A 15151-nucleotide genomic window follows, 5' to 3' on the forward strand; every position below is an offset into this window, starting at 1 on the left:
ATCCTGTGGCTGCTCTGGCCCAGCTACAATCTATTTTCCCCTACAGCATCTAACAACATGATTCATTATTGGGGCTGACCTGTCCATTTCAGAATGTGTAGCATCTTTGGCCTCTGTCCGGTACAACCCCAGGTGAATGCGTCCATTGACTTCCAAATGTCCCTCTGGGGGAAAGGTGACACCCCTCATCTCCACCTCACCCAGCTCCAGGTTGAGGGCCACAGAGCCTGGGGGGTCTTTTAACATAAATCAGATTATGTCACTGCCCTACTTCAAACCTTAAGTGGTTTCCCATTGCACTGACAACAACACTCCGACTCCTTCTGGGGACTTCAAAGCTGTTCATGATCTGGCCCCATCCACTTCTTCACCCTCATCTTCTAAAGCCCTCTTCCTCTTCTTAACTGCTTCAGTCCAGCCTCCTTTCTCATCCAGGGCCACATAGACCTATTTCCTGCCTCTAGGCCTTTGTGCCTACTATTCCCCCGACGAGTTCTTCCTTTAGCCCTCTCTCTTTCTTCAGGCTTAGGCACTGATGCTGTTGTAGGTGTGAGGCTGACAGGAGCCATCCCAGCTATGACTGAAAGCGTCATGGAGGCGGGGGAGAGATGGTATCTTTTGAACCACTGGACCCGGCTGTGCCTTAGGTAGGACTCATCCATCTGAATTCCTAGCACCCAGCGCAGTAACATTCCCCTTTCACTTATGCTGGGTTGGGTATCAACCACCTGCCCTGGAAAACACTAGTTCTCCATGTGCTCCCTCATAGCAGTACCTGTGTAGCAAGGGCGGAAAGCTCATGAGTCTCTTTTGGTACTGAGTGAAAGGTGCCTTTTCAGGATCCTCTTGCAAGCTCCCTTAAGGAAGGACCAGACTCCTTGGCAGACTTGTTCAAACCCTCCTGTTCCCAGCTCTCTACTAAATCTCTCTCCTGGCACCCTGCCCCATCATCTCTGTCTTTCTTCTTCCCTGTCTTCCCATAGTGTGCCCTAAATATGCTTAAAAATCCTCATTCCTGAAAAGGAAATCTTCCCTCGACCCAGTTATATTTTTGGATTACATCCTATCTCTCCCACTCTTCACCATCAAACTGCTTGAAAGAGGAGAATGCACGTGCCCCTCTATTTCCTGATCATATCCCACCAGCCAACCCTCTGCAGGCAGGCTTTGACACTCATCCTCCTAATGAAACCACATCTGCCAGGGGTCACCATGACCTCCAAATCATCAACTAACCTGTGGATTTTTCTCAGTCCTCATTCTTGTTGCTCTTTCTGCAGCATTCAGCCCAGTTGACCATACCTTCCTCATCTTCCCAGGCTTCTGAAATACGTAGTGGTTTTCCTGCCTTCCTGGCCATTCCTTCTGGTTACTGGAATATTGGCAAAACCTCTAGGCAAGAGTAATATGGTATCAGCCCTTGATCCAGTCTCCTGGTTCAAGGGAAGCAACTCAACCGTTTGTTTTTTTGTCCTTAGCACCTTTTATTGAAGTATAATCTCCCCTTTAAAATTATGTCTGGATGGGCCTATTATTTAGGTGGTGCAGAACCACCTAATGGTGGTAGACAAAATGTTGAAATTGTCTAGACACCATTCTATTATATGCACTGTTAATTCCTTTATGCAATCTGAGCACTTGGATAGTATCTACAAACATTCACTGGATTTACCTGTCCAGGTATCCCTCCTGTATTCATACTATAAACCAGAGCTTTAACTTGAAGTCTTAGAATGGATTGGCTCGAAAGACCAGTCCTCTATCACAGAATGAAGTGGATACAGTACCATCAACAGTTATTTTAAACATAAATGAAGAGATAGGGGAGCCTGGGTGGCTCAGTTGGTTAAGCGTCTGACTCTTGATTTCGGGTCAGGTCATGATTTCAGTCATGAGTTTCAGCCTCATGTCAAGCTCTGTGCTCAGCATGGAGCCTGCCTAAGATTCTCTCTCTCCCTTTCCTTCTTCCATTCCCCTGCTTGTGTGTGCTTTCTCCTTTTCTCTCTCTCTCAAAAAAAAAAAAAATAATGAAGAGATATGTTTAAAGTGAGGCTCCTGTGTTAATTGCAGATCACCCCTTACCTGGATATTGGGGAAAACCAATAGTTGGTTTGTACAAAGTTCAGGCCCTGGGTCCTCCTTTAGCAACATTTTCTGACTCTTATGAAATGAAAATAATGATTTTCTCATAAGGAAATGAGCATGTTCTATGACCTGTGAGCAGATCCTGGTCTCATCATTTTTCTTGTGCATAGTAATATGGCTGATTTTTGTTCCATTTTATTTCTGTTTTCATTTTGATTTTGCTTAGGGACATTCATGATTGTTTGTTTTGAAGACAGACCACACATGTGAGCCTGGAGGGAATAGGCAATAATCATGACCACATTTCAGCTTAGAACCTTCTCTAATAAGGAAGGTCCTTCAGTCACTTTTATTTATAAGCTAATATTACGCTGACAAGAGCACCTCTCAAAGTCACAGTTTCAATCATTTTTGTGAGGTCAAAGAAGGCAGAGAACACAATGGTAGTGGCCAAGCATCAAAACAATGACGATCAAGTTGCCAGCCTTATACCTTCCATGACACAGAACTGCCACCACCCCCTCCCCCCGCCCCTGATTCCATCCTCTGAAAAATGAAGAGGAGTTGGGATTGAAGACTTGATATTCATCTAGACCAGTGTAGCACCTGCTTTGATAGCAAACGAGGCCCCACCCATACCCAGACTTGGACAATAATGGTGGCTATGTTCCTGGGCCAAATCTTTTCATCTCTGACATCTAGATCTTGAAGTGTCTGATTCTCCCTGGGCAAGGACGGACCACTGGACCAGCAGTGACAGGAACGCTAGGCTGCGCCACGTTGGGTACTTTGCCCACGTGGAATGCTTCTCCTGAGGCTGACTCCACTGAGGCCACACCCATGAAGGAATGGCGCAAGTCGTAGTGGGTCCGGTGTCCCGGCAGGGGTGCCTGGGGGGCTGCCACCACCACAGGTCCCACCACCAGGGCAGCTGCAGGCGGGTCAGCCGGAGGAGGTGCAGGTACAGCTGAGTCTGCCACGGGGGACGCTTCAGTGCCATCTGGTTGGGGTTGCGGGAGCACAGGCTGGAGAGAGGACCATTTCTATATGTTAGCTACCTTTCTCCTCCCAAGCAAGGCCCCCCACGCTTCTGGATGGAATCCCACCCAATTCTCTCAAAGTAATAATTTTCATTTGCAAGGAATCTGGCAAAAAAAAAAAAACAAAAAACTACCTAGGGGCAAAGGATTGTCATCAGGGCCACAAGGGAGGGGTAACTGGCCTCTGGTAGCCAGCCCCTTTCTCACCAATTATCTTGGGATCAGTGGACTCACACATCCACCCCACAAGCAAAAGCATCCTGCCTTACAGCTTTTCCCAGCAGTGTCCCCCTCCTTATCATCTACACCTGCAGCCACTGGGAGCTTCCAGGCATATCTGGCCACCTGTTCTGTCCGGCTCAGAATACCACCCCCACCCCCTGCAAATAGAAAGGCTCACTTGTCAACCGCTCCCTAGGATGGGCTCTACCCTGCAGCCACTAGCTCCTGGGAGGGGGAGGCGTGGCTAAAACACGCTTTCATTTGTTGATGATTACATATACCCCACAGCTACTTATACTGTGGGGCTCAGAAGGGCAGGGCAGCAAATGCCCTGTAATTACTAACACACTGCGTAACTGTTAAGGCATCACTGTATTCTGAAGATGAGGGCAGGTATATCCATGATGCCCTTACCTGTGTCTGGAACACGGTGCAGGTCACTGCAACATCTTCCCCACCCACCTTCTCAGTGAGTGTTGCCTTACAGAAGCCATATTGCTGCCCACAGAAAGAGAGAAGCTATTGGAACTGGCTTAAAAAGCGGATTTTCTCCCCCCAAGTTTCACTGACACTCCAAGTCAGAGGGGAAACAACTAAATGCTTAATCTTTTAACATTTTTTCCCCTGAAGTACTCTAGTTTCTGTCTCTAGAAGATAGGCAGTACGTAACTCTAAGCAGAAGGTTGGAAATACAGGTATGCTCTGAGATTGTAAGAGATCACCCGTAATCCCAGAAGGAGTGGTGACCCAGGAGAACTTCTGTTAACATATATGTATTCTCTACTTATTTTTAGATATATTAAAAAATCACTTAAAAATTAGGATCACTGTGAAGCGCCTGAACGGCTCGGTCGGTTAAGCATCTGACTCTTGATTTCCGCCCAGGGCATGATCTCACAGTTCGTGGGATTGAGCCCTGCGTCAGGCCCTGCACAGTCAACGCTTGGGATTCTCTCTCCGTCTCTCTCTCTCTGTCCTTCCTCCACTCTCTCTCTCTCTCTTTCTCTCTCAAAATAAATAAATAAACTTTAAAAAATTGGGATCATTGTGACTACGTCATTTTGTCTCCCGTTTTTCACTCACTATAATAACACTTTCTTCTATCATTCATTATTCTTTCAAAACGTATTTTTTTTAAGATCTGTATAATTTTCTATTTACATGTTGTTCCATGATCCCCTCCTGTTGGACATTTGAGTCTTTTGGGGGTCATTTTGAATCCGTGATGAATCATCTTTTTAGGTCTATTCCTGGCGAACATCTCTGGTGATCTCTTTAGGATAAATTCCTAGAGGTGGACATTACTGCACTGTGGACTTGAAAGGTTTCATATCAGAGGTGTATCTAGAAAATCTACAACACACTCCTGGCAGCTGGGCATGACCCGGCCTCATTAGGAAACAGCCTCTGCCTTTCTCCTACCTCCAGGGACCTCCAGTGGGTGAGATGACTTGGTGACAGCTGGTGAGGGGGAAGGCCACGTTACAGAGGAGGGCCTGGCATGACCCAGCCCCCCAGGGAGCGGGTATTCTTCACTGTGACCTCTTTCTCCCCAGCCCCCCAACACCAATTGCTCCCAGGATCCTCTGTGCTACAACCAGTTCGGCCATCCCCGGGCCCCCGGCCTGCTCACCTTTTCTGCCAGCAGGTTGCACTTAGCTGGATCCGTGACCTCTGCAGCAACACAGTCAGTGGCAGCCACCGCAAACTCCACGTACGTGGAAGGCGGAAGAGGCTGATGGGAACAAATGAAAATGCATGTGAGGCCACGTGACTCAACCAGAAAAGGCAGGGAAGGAGAGGCCGGAGGGAAGCAGCCAGGGCTGTGTGGTTGCACACTCCCGGGAACAACATTCGCGTGGACCCCACCGCCTGGCCGGGAAACATGGCCCCGGTGGCTTACCCAGGGCGGTTACCGTGGGACGCTCACACTGCTAAAATAACGCTATTTGGTGTAGTCTGGGGTGGGGGTGTTGGGAGAACCACAGATTCCGGTTAATTAGCCTCCCCACCTATACCTGTCATGTATTGCCAAGGATGCTGCGGCTGGCAGCCGGGAGGCCACATTTCTCAAATACCAGAATTCTGTGGCGCTCCGGTGTGCTGAACGGTCCACTGTGCGGTTCGGTGTGTTTCCGTGATCCAAAAGGCATTGTGGGATCCTGCCACTACATGCCTACCTTTCTAAGTCTTAGCTAGGAGAGGGCCGTGGCTGATGGGTGGCCAGGCGTGATAAAGACGTGGCGCCCTGGGAATTTAGAGCAAGCGCTTCTGGATAATGTCGAAACTCCCACTCGCTGCACAGCGAGCCCTGGTGTTAGCTAGTATTGAGGAAGCCAGGGCAGACAGCGGCTGTCAGAGTGACTCAGCAGGGGTGACGTACCGAGGGTTCTTTGGGTCCTCGGGACACCCGGTGTCCTCATATCGCTCATACTCCTAAGGATACTTTCTCTCCTTTTTCTCACCACCCACCTTGCCTTCCTGTCACTGCCTCTGCACCTGCTCCGTCCCTCCCCGCTGTTTCACCACCTACATTCCCCAAGTGCCACCAAACCGCCCCGTCTGTCCGAGGGCCTCAGTCTTACCACAAGTTGAGCCCGGGAGACTTCCACAAGCTGAAAATAGGAGCCATTGCTCTGAGTGTTGAACGCGGTCAGGGCAACCTCTACTGCGTGCACTACCTTGGTGTCGTTCAGCGGGGCCAGCAGGGGGCACTGTGGGCACACCTTGAGCACGTCCTCCGCAGAGTCTACGCCCAGAGAGAAATCGAATCTGGGTTGTAATTCTCCAAAGCGTTCACCCCAGCTCTGCTTATTTTGCAAGGCCTAGGACATGCTCCAAATGGCTTCAGGTGTTTTCTCTGCTTCTTACTAAACCTTCAGGTGGCTCCTGTCATGCTGACATTTCGGCAGGAGCCCCTCTCGCCAAGGGGCAATTTCCACCTCCAGTGACAACAGCTCCTTAAAAAAACAGTTTTACAATTCCAGATCCCAGGAGATTTGGCCCCTTCTTTTCCTCACCAACAAGGAAGCTCAAACTAGTTACACTGAAAACAACGCAGGTCCTTTCCTCACTCCACAAGGTAAAAATAAGAACAATCATCATCATCATCATCTCTACCTGGACTGGAATCACATTTTGCAAACAACACGGTAAACTGGCCATCCTGTTTCAGCACCTGGAAATCACAGTCCCCTTCCACAGCCTGGAGAAATAAACCCACAGTGAAGCCTCAGAAGGAGGGCTGGCCTTTCATTTTCCACTGGGATCCCGGGGCTGGGGTGTGGGGCGCTCCCTCAGACGTGGTTGTCAAAGATGAGCCTCATGAAATCGCCTTGACCGGGTGACCCTGACATACGGTGTTCACTGGTGTGGGGGAAGGACTACAACAAGAGGGCTGAACTGTTGTAAAAATCAGCCCCAGGGAAGGCAGCATCCAATGGTAATTTTAGCGACTGCACGCTGGCTAGCCATGAAGGCAGGCTGGGGAGCTGGGCAACACGGGGCCTGCACTTTGCAGAACCACCAGGGACCTGGCTGGGGCACCACCTGCAGTCACTCTAAACGGGGCACTCACATGCTCCATCAGTTGTCTCACGGTGCAGTTTTCCACGGGGGTGGGGTCCCGTATGTAGCACGTGGTTTCCAGCAAGTCTAATTCGAGCTCAAACACCTCCCCCATTGGCCGCTGCGGAGACACAGAATGAAGCAGTGAGCGGCCTGATCCTGTTGCGCAGGCGAGAGCGTGAGCACCCAGCGGGCTGGAAGTAACGCCTATTGTAGAGGCGAGGGACAGGTCATTGCTACTGTTAGTCTGCACCTCCACCGAGCTCTGACCTGGCCTGTGGGCAGGACAGGGACCAGGGCTTCTCAGGTCTACTTCTGTCGGCTGCGCGAGCTCAGACGGTGTTTGCAAGGAAGAAGGGACCGTGGCCTTGGACGGGTTGATGGAACCACAGTCATCACCCTGAGCTCTACTTGGAAGCTAACGTGAGCACTGATAGTTCGCTTTGAAAATTTCACGCTTCGATCGGCGCTTTGAAAAAAATCAGCTTTCGTTTTTTCTCAATCAAGTGGCAAAGTAAGGTGGTGTAGGATAATATCTTACCTTAATGGTCTCTCCTGTATCTGCTCCATCCCTCCCTCTGCTTCTTTCTGCTTTCCCTCTCATCATCTAATTTCCCTCCTTCTCCATTTTCTTTTCCTTCCTAAAGGAAAAATTGTCCTTGGCGGTTTGTCATTGGGCTTGCCTAGTTGCTGCCCTCTACTGTCCCCTGCTGGAGACGAAGGGGAAGCGCGAGCCTCCCTCTGAGACTGCGGAAGCTGTGAGTTGGTGGTACCGTCTAGAAGAAATAGCAAGGAAGGCAGATAGGGGAGCCCTGAAACTCCTTGTGGTTATTCTTGCCAGTTCATCTGTTTCTGTATCCTTTCTGCAAAGGCTGGAAAATCCAGAATATACAAGTATGTTTGTTTTTTTTTCTTTTAGCCCAGCTCTGATTGCCTCTCATTTAGTTCTGCCTGACTCGCTACTACCTGAAACCTAGGGATCTCTTTGCCAAGGAGAAGCTGTGTTTTATGATGTGCAGATGTGCCCAAATTAAACGTCCTGAAGACACTCGCAGCTGCAGGAATAGAAGCAGGTACTCCTGGGTTTCTCTAGGAAAGCACCTGTCAAGCTCTGCCTTTAGTGAAGATTGCAACCTCCGTTCCTTACTTTTCCCTCAAATGCTTATGTTATGTGTTATTTCCCCTGACCTCATGGGTGTTTCCTCTGAACCACCACTGGGCGTCAGTACAGTTGCAGCCCTCCTAAAATCCATCCTGATGTCAAATATTTGTCCCACCGTGAGATCAGAGGTTAGTCCCGACATCCAGATACTTACTTTATTCCCTCCTTTGGGTTGTAAATATCTTGTAGGCGCTATGTCTTTCTCATTTTATGTTAGGCTGAACCATTAAAATGCCAATATTTGACTGGTTTTAATATACAAAAGTAGAAATTTCTTATGGTTCAGCTTGATATCTCTCATGGCACGTGACACTGGTTCTTGCCCGTGAAAGGCTTGTATTCAATTGTTTGCTGCAAGAATCATCCTTCATCAGATATAAAATCTAATTCAAAATAGGCAGTAGACATATACCTTTTCCCCATTGCCCCAAATCTCTCGACTGTTCCACAAGCCATATTTTCCAGCTTAATCTTTATTGTCACTGGCTTTAGACTGCATCGATTACTTGTCTAGCTTGTAAAGAGGTAAACGCCATTCGTGCCAAGATTTCTTTCTGAGAGGTGGGCACCTCTCTTTGGGAGGTAACTCATGTAGAGGAAGGAACATGGGTTCAGAATCAAATCCCAGCCCAATGTTTACAAGTTATATGATCCTGAACAACAACAAAATGCCCTACTGTCAGAGGCTCGGGTTTCTCTCATGTAAGACAAGGACAATACCTACCACACAGGACTGGGGGCTGGGAGGGAGTAAGGAAATCGTGTATGGGAAGGGGCCTGGCGCACAGTAGATGGCTGTCAAATGCTAGTTTCATTCATTCTCAGTCTTCATCCAGGGAAACCGAAGCAAAGAAAGAGAAGTGATTTCCAATCAGCCAGAATCCTGCATCTTGTGCATCGAGTTTTCTGGCAAGCCGCACTTTCTACCTGTGCTGTTCAAAATATTCCTCGAAGCCCTTCTTGTCCCACACACCTCCTCACCCCCATCCAGCACCCTCTGAGACCCATGACCACAGCTCAGAATGTCTCGCTCCCCCACTTGCCCCCTCCCCCACTCCTGAGAAGAAATCAGAGAGTTTGACCCTCTGCAGTTTCATTGTGTTGGGAGATGTGATCTTTGAGACGCCCAGCTGAGCTCCACACATGGGTTCTTTCGGCTCAGACACAGAAGGCTCACTTACCCGAGGCCACACCTTCACTTTGTCAATCTGGTTCAAGGTGTGCTTGTAGCCCTGAAGAACGTGGTTATTTATGTAGTCCACGGCCACCAGGGCTGCTTGCTCTGTTTCTGGGTCATCACAGTCCAGTTCCCTATAAACCAGACCTGGTATATGCGGGGCAGCATGGCAGCCCCAGAGCTGAGCAAGGCAAAGGAGCAGGGCGAGGGACTTCATGGCTGCTCCAGAGGGACCCTAGCAGGTGGGCAGATGGCTGGAAGCCTCAGGACCAACCCAGGGGCTCTGCTCTGAAAAGTAGACCAATGGAGGGCCAAAGGCTTTATTTATCTGTCAGAACCTGCCGGGGGAATTGCATAAGGACGTGGGATGATTTCTGTTCTGGTTCCAAGTAAACCCTTGCAAACATCAGCCCCGGAAAAGCAAACAGGTTAGGACATCTCTGGTCCCCAAGAAATCTGCCAAAGTCAATGCTGCTGGGGGCAGGTGGAAGGGGGTGGGGAGATGCTCCGGAGTCAGCTTGGAACACAGAGGGGAGGAGGTGTGCACCAAGGCAAGGTGAGGAGGGGCCGGCACAGCCAGCCCTGGAGTACTGTGGGTTCAGCAGAGGAAGTGCCCTCTACTGAGATCTGAGCACGGCATGGGGCCCGTGAGGGGAAAGTAGGGCCCGGCAGCAAAGTGATAAAGTCGTCTAATATGAAAGAGACTTATCTCCTCCTGGAGGGAGAACGAGGCCCACAGATGTAGCAAAGATACAGGTGATCTAGAGTGAGCAGGGAGAGCTTTGGGAGATGCTGAGACCTTGGGTAAGGTCCTTGAAGAAAAGAAGGGAGGAAGGGAAAGATTTCTGCCTGAAGTGTGGAACAGGGGTGAGAGGAGGGTTCCCTGCAGCAGGGCGGGGTGGGCTGCCCTTTCAGAACGCACGGCCTGGGCCCTGGGTAGCTGGATGCCATTGGCGCCTCGGCCAGTTCACAAGTGCGAGGAGGGGAGCCCTGGTCTAACAGAAACTTCCTTGGCCAAGCTCTGGGCTTGAGTCCCACGCTGCAGGCTGAGCTGCTTTGGGGGCAGCTAAGAATACAAACACTTCCATGATGCCCTTCGCAGCCTTAGCCGAATTAAGGTCCTGATGGCCAGAGCCCAGGGCCACAGTGTGTGTTCCAGGCCCTGCTCGTAAGTGGCCCTTGCCAATCCCAGTGGAGGGTGGGCACGGCAGTGAGAGGCTTGGAAAATATCGCAGAGAGACCTGGCTGGGTTTAGCCTGGAGCAAAGAAGCCCTAACATGAAGACCTACCTGTTCTTCACATATTTAGAGGTCACCATTATGTGGTAGACAGATTTACCCAGTTGTCTGAGTAGTGTTTCAGAGGACAACACTTCATTTTCTTGGGGGGGGGGGGGGGGAAAGAAGGAGACCTTCTACAAGGAAGCTTATCCATATCAATTTTCTGGGAGCTTGGAGGTAAGTAAGGGGGATATATGACATGGCCAAAAAGGCAACCGTAAGGACTTTTGGCACACTCCCTCCCAAGTGCTCACACCATCCTGTAGAATCTTCATGACAAACGCTCAGAAGCTGTGGTCGGGACTCCACGTTCTCTCCGAGAACGGCATCCTGGCTCTTAGAGACACAACACAAGCTCTGGTCATCTGGCAAGTTGATCCTCAGGACCAAGGGTGACCTTTCATCCACCTTCTGCCCTATTTCCTTCAGGGCTTTGACTCATGAGCACCTCTGTGTGGGCGCAGTGCTTTTCTTTTAAATAATCTTTCAAGTTACAAAATGTGGCCATCACTAAAAACTGGGAAGTCAGAAAAATATATGCAGTGAGTACGTAGTTCATATGTCAGAAGCTCGAGTGTATAAAACCTAAATGTATCCCCCCCCCCCCCACACACACACACTGGAATTTCTGAGTCTGAGCCCCCTTTTGTGAAATTTAACCCGGTCAGTTATAGGTGGCCTTATTTCTCGGCTGCTTAGTTGCAGCCCAGTCCCATTTAGGTTTGCCCCTTATGCTGCTTCTGGCCCCCTGGGGTTAGAAGGAAGCCTGAGTGGGGAGGGGGAGACTTAGGCAATACCCTTTAGTTAAGGGCAGAGAGGGGTGTCCGCCTTTGCCTGTGCTATAAGGGTCTGCGCTGGCCTCTTCGGCCAGGTGACCCATCTCATCTGGTCCTCAGGCACAGCCAGCTGGCCTGTCCACCCACGAGCTAGCTAATGTCCTGCTGGCCTCATCTCGTCCTTAGCAAGATGTCCCTCCTGCATCCTGTGATCAGGCGTCCCTTTGTCTCAGCCCTGGGACCCTTCCTAAACCAGAGGCCTTTTTTCAGCTAAGTACTACCCCCTTCTTTAAGCTTTGGAAAATTTGGCTATTGAGGCCACCCAGGGTGTAGCGGGCTTCCCGAGGCTGCCTTTAAGCCCATCCATCTAGATACTGCAGTCATGTCCCCACCACTGCTCTGGTGCCATCCTGCTAGGCAGGACTCCTTCCGTGATGTGATGTCTCCCTGTGCTACCCATGCACCCCTTCCCTGCCTCCCACCCCTGAAGTGAGGTTCAGGGTCTCTGATTTGGGATTTCCACGCTGTTCGGGGGTGGTTCAGCTCTCATCCCAACCTGAGGGTGGGGAGGAGGGAGAAAAAAAAATGTTCAGTTTGATCATTTTTTCTTGCATTTGGAGCACCTCTTTTGGTATCTTGGTTCTTAGATCTTCCATGGGTGACAATTTCTAAAGCACTAGGGATGGGTTTGGTTCACTGATGGTAGAAAAAGAAAGCATGTAATAAAGAGCAATTAATATCTCACCTAGCACCCTATCAATCCTATCAAAACTCATCCATAATCTCATCATCCAGAGATACATAGCTCAATGTTTCTTTTTCTTTCTTTCTTTTTTAACAGTGGCAATGTTTTGGGGCATTTCCATCTTGTCTCTTTTTTTCTGTGCCAAGAATTATATGTAATTATTTTATATATAATAATATAATATAGATCATAGTGCATATGAAACTTTATCTTAATTTTTTCATTTAACATTACAATTTGAATATATTCCCACGTCATTAAACACACTTAGAAAACATAATGAGTGCCTGTGATTCCATCGTGTGTATCACAGTGTAACCATTCGCTTATTGTTGGGTATTTTTTTACTTTGTTCTCAGTTGATTACTATCACAGAGAAAGCTGCAATGAACTTTTTTATTTAGGAATCTTTGGCTTTCTAGTTCTTTTTGCAGGATGGATTCTTAACCAGTGAAATCACTGGTTTAAATAATTTGGACAATTTTAAAGCTCTCAGTTTTTCTGCCCAAATTGCCTATTAGAAAGACCATGCCGATTTATATCTCCACCATTTGACTGGTAGGTCAGGTCGGGTGTTGTCTCATTTCCTCGGCTACTGTTTCCATGCTGACTTTTACAGGAACTCAGCAATGGGAAAAATCATCAGAACCCTTTTTAAACGTATTTTATGAGTATCTTTGGTTTTATCGCAACTACTCCATATGTCTAATACTTACACACTGAAATACTTTAAATTTTTTTTTAACGTTTATTTATTTTTGAGACAGAGGGAGACAGAGTGCGAGTGGGGGAGGGGCAGAGAGCGAGGGAGACACAGAATCTGAAACAGGCTCCAGGCCCCTAGCTGTCAGCACAGAGCTTGATGCGGGGCTCGAACCCACGAACCGTGAGATCATGACCTGAGCCAAAGTCAGATGCTCAACCAACTGAGCCCCCCAGGCGCCCCAATGCTTACAAACTGAAATACTTTAGAATCAAGCCGAATAAAATGGTCCCTGATTTTTTTTTTTCAATTTCCTTAGATAGAAGTGTTGCCATTTACCTACTGACAATGAAAATGAAAATGAAAATAGATGATATCTTGGTATGTTTTCTAAGAAATTTGTAGCCAAGGGTGTCAAAGGGAGGGCTACAGGTATCCACTGTGTCTCATGGCACAAATTTCAAACTTGGGAAGGTTTTCACATGCCAGGTGCATGCACTTATAAGTGATCTTGGGTTCGTTTCATCCACCTGGCTCCAACTTTTTTGCATGCCAATTGGGGATGGGCATTTACCCCACTTTCTGGTCATTCGTCTCATTGTTTTAACTACTTATCTGTGCATTTATCTGTAAGGCCCACATCACTGTACTAAGACAATACTCTTTTCATTTAAGCCATGTCTGAGTGTGCTGAGGTTATCAGAGGTTTGTGAAAGCTGGTTGAGGAGAACGGGCCTGAGAGCCTAAGGGCCAGTAGAGGGTCAACAGCCTGCCAGACATGGCAGCAGGGCGCTGGGCAGAGCTTGCTGGATGGAGCCCCCGTGTGGCTGATGGCAGGGTTCTCAAGATGGCAGCTGAAAATGGCACCAGGTCCTCTGCAGTTGTTAGTAAGGCTCCCCACCAGGGCAGTGATGCATTTGAACCAATCCAAGGCAGATATTGCATTCATAGTTACCAATCAAGAGCCAAGACAAGAAGAAGGATCATGGGGTCAGAGTTGCCGGGGTTTGCCTGTCGGGGCCCTGCCAGCAGACACAGGCCTCACAGGGGAAGGATAGAACTAGAAGGGGGTGTAATACCGAGTCACACTTTGAGAACTGAGGTGAGAGCTAGCAACCCGTTCTCTCACGCAACAGAACACGACAAGTGTACGTCAGCAGCAGGCAGAGGGACAATTGGTTTTCGCAGGGAGGAAGTGGCAGGCGTTGGTGCTTTAATTGCTGGGCTGGATTTCTGGCTCTGCCCTTTTTTGGTACTTAAAGGGCCTCGGCCCAGAGAAGGCCGAGTATTAATTTCTGGTAAGCCTGGTGTTTCTTCATTCATATGGGCATGGAACAAACGTTTATCGAACACCCAATATCTGTGATGTCAGGTGCCTGGATGTAGAGTGATGAGAAGACACCATCTGCCGTAAAGGAGCTCACCTTGACTCACGTGGCCCAGCAACATCTCATCAGCTAAGAACTCTAGATTATTATACAAAATCATCATAATGTTTGTCTTGTGACGACAGATTGGAATTTATTTCTCCAATCCAAAACATCGGTCAATGGAATACAAACTACCCTTGTCCAAGGACCAATCGGGTTTTCTGTGAAGGTAACTTAGCACCAGTTGCCCTGGAAATAATTTGGAAAAAGCCCTTTGTACTCAGTGCCAACACACTAAAATTGGAAGATGTGGGGCTGAACTCAGCGTGGCAAAAATTAAGTCACTGCGACCAACGGTGATTAATTACTCCCTTTCTTTGGGTGGGGAAAGAGTTCCACAAGCTTCACCCATAACCATGACCTGGATCTGCAGATCTAAACCCCAAAAAGAAACTGCATTTGAGGGGATCGATGGGGGAAGAGTAATCCTGGACTAGGGCGGGGCAAGGGCCAGGGTGAAGGTGTAAAATTTAAGGAGTCACTCATCCTTAGGGTTGCATCTCCTTCAGTGTTGTACCCTAGGCCTCTCCTGTGTCACACTTTAGTCCCAGCCCTGGAGAAGAGGCCTTATCTAAACCCAGGACAGAAATCTTTCTACTCTTTCAAGGAAAGTTCTTTAATCGTTCTGGCTGGTGATGCTATGTGTGAAATCTGCCTCAAGAACACAGTAATCCTTGAGGTTAGCTTTTCATGATCACAAAAGAAACTATCTTTTGTTTGAGGGAAAACTTCCTACCGTTCTTACCATTCCCTGTGGCCTTGACACCCACGCAAACGTCCAGTCTCGCAAAAGCTAGAACCACCATAGGGTTAAAGAAAGAATGGGGAGATCAGGCTTTCTGAGGCTGGAATAGCTCCTTCTCAGGAAAATGTCACCACCAGAGCTCGTGTTAGCGACTCCTTATTCTGTGGAAATCACTGTGTTTTCTTCATAACTCCACAGGAGCTTTATTATTCTCATCTT

General features: G+C 48.6%; 1 protein-coding gene across 1 annotated transcript; it reads right to left on the reverse strand.

The window, feature by feature from the left end:
• Window positions 1-2388: 2388 nt before the first annotated feature.
• On the reverse strand, window positions 2389-9562 carry AHSG (alpha 2-HS glycoprotein). Its single transcript, XM_019463441.2, has 7 exons — window positions 9258-9562; window positions 6925-7035; window positions 6468-6552; window positions 5933-6096; window positions 4981-5082; window positions 3762-3845; window positions 2389-3110 (listed from the first exon to the last, which is right to left on the reverse strand). The coding sequence occupies exons 1-7, from the start codon at window positions 9468-9470 to the stop codon at window positions 2784-2786; spliced, it is 1086 nt and encodes a 361-aa protein (XP_019318986.1). The 5' UTR covers window positions 9471-9562; the 3' UTR covers window positions 2389-2783.
• Between the last annotated feature and the right edge of the window lie 5589 nt (window positions 9563-15151).

This window comes from Panthera pardus, unplaced genomic scaffold (genome assembly GCF_024362965.1).
Source record: "Panthera pardus isolate Hobbes unplaced genomic scaffold, ASM2436296v1 HiC_scaffold_16, whole genome shotgun sequence".
NCBI lineage: Eukaryota > Metazoa > Chordata > Mammalia > Carnivora > Felidae > Panthera > Panthera pardus.

Coding starts and splice junctions, on each gene's coding strand:
- AHSG (XM_019463441.2), bottom strand. CDS start 9,470: ATGAAGTCCCTCGCCCTGCTCCTTTGCCTTGCTCAGCTCTGGGGCTGC. Junction 6,553..6,924: donor TGAGACAACTGATGGAGCAT/GTGAGTGCCCCG, acceptor TTATTTCTCCAG/GCTGTGGAAGGGGACTGTGA. Junction 6,097..6,467: donor AAAATGTGATTCCAGTCCAG/GTAGAGATGATG, acceptor CTCTGGGCGTAG/ACTCTGCGGAGGACGTGCTC.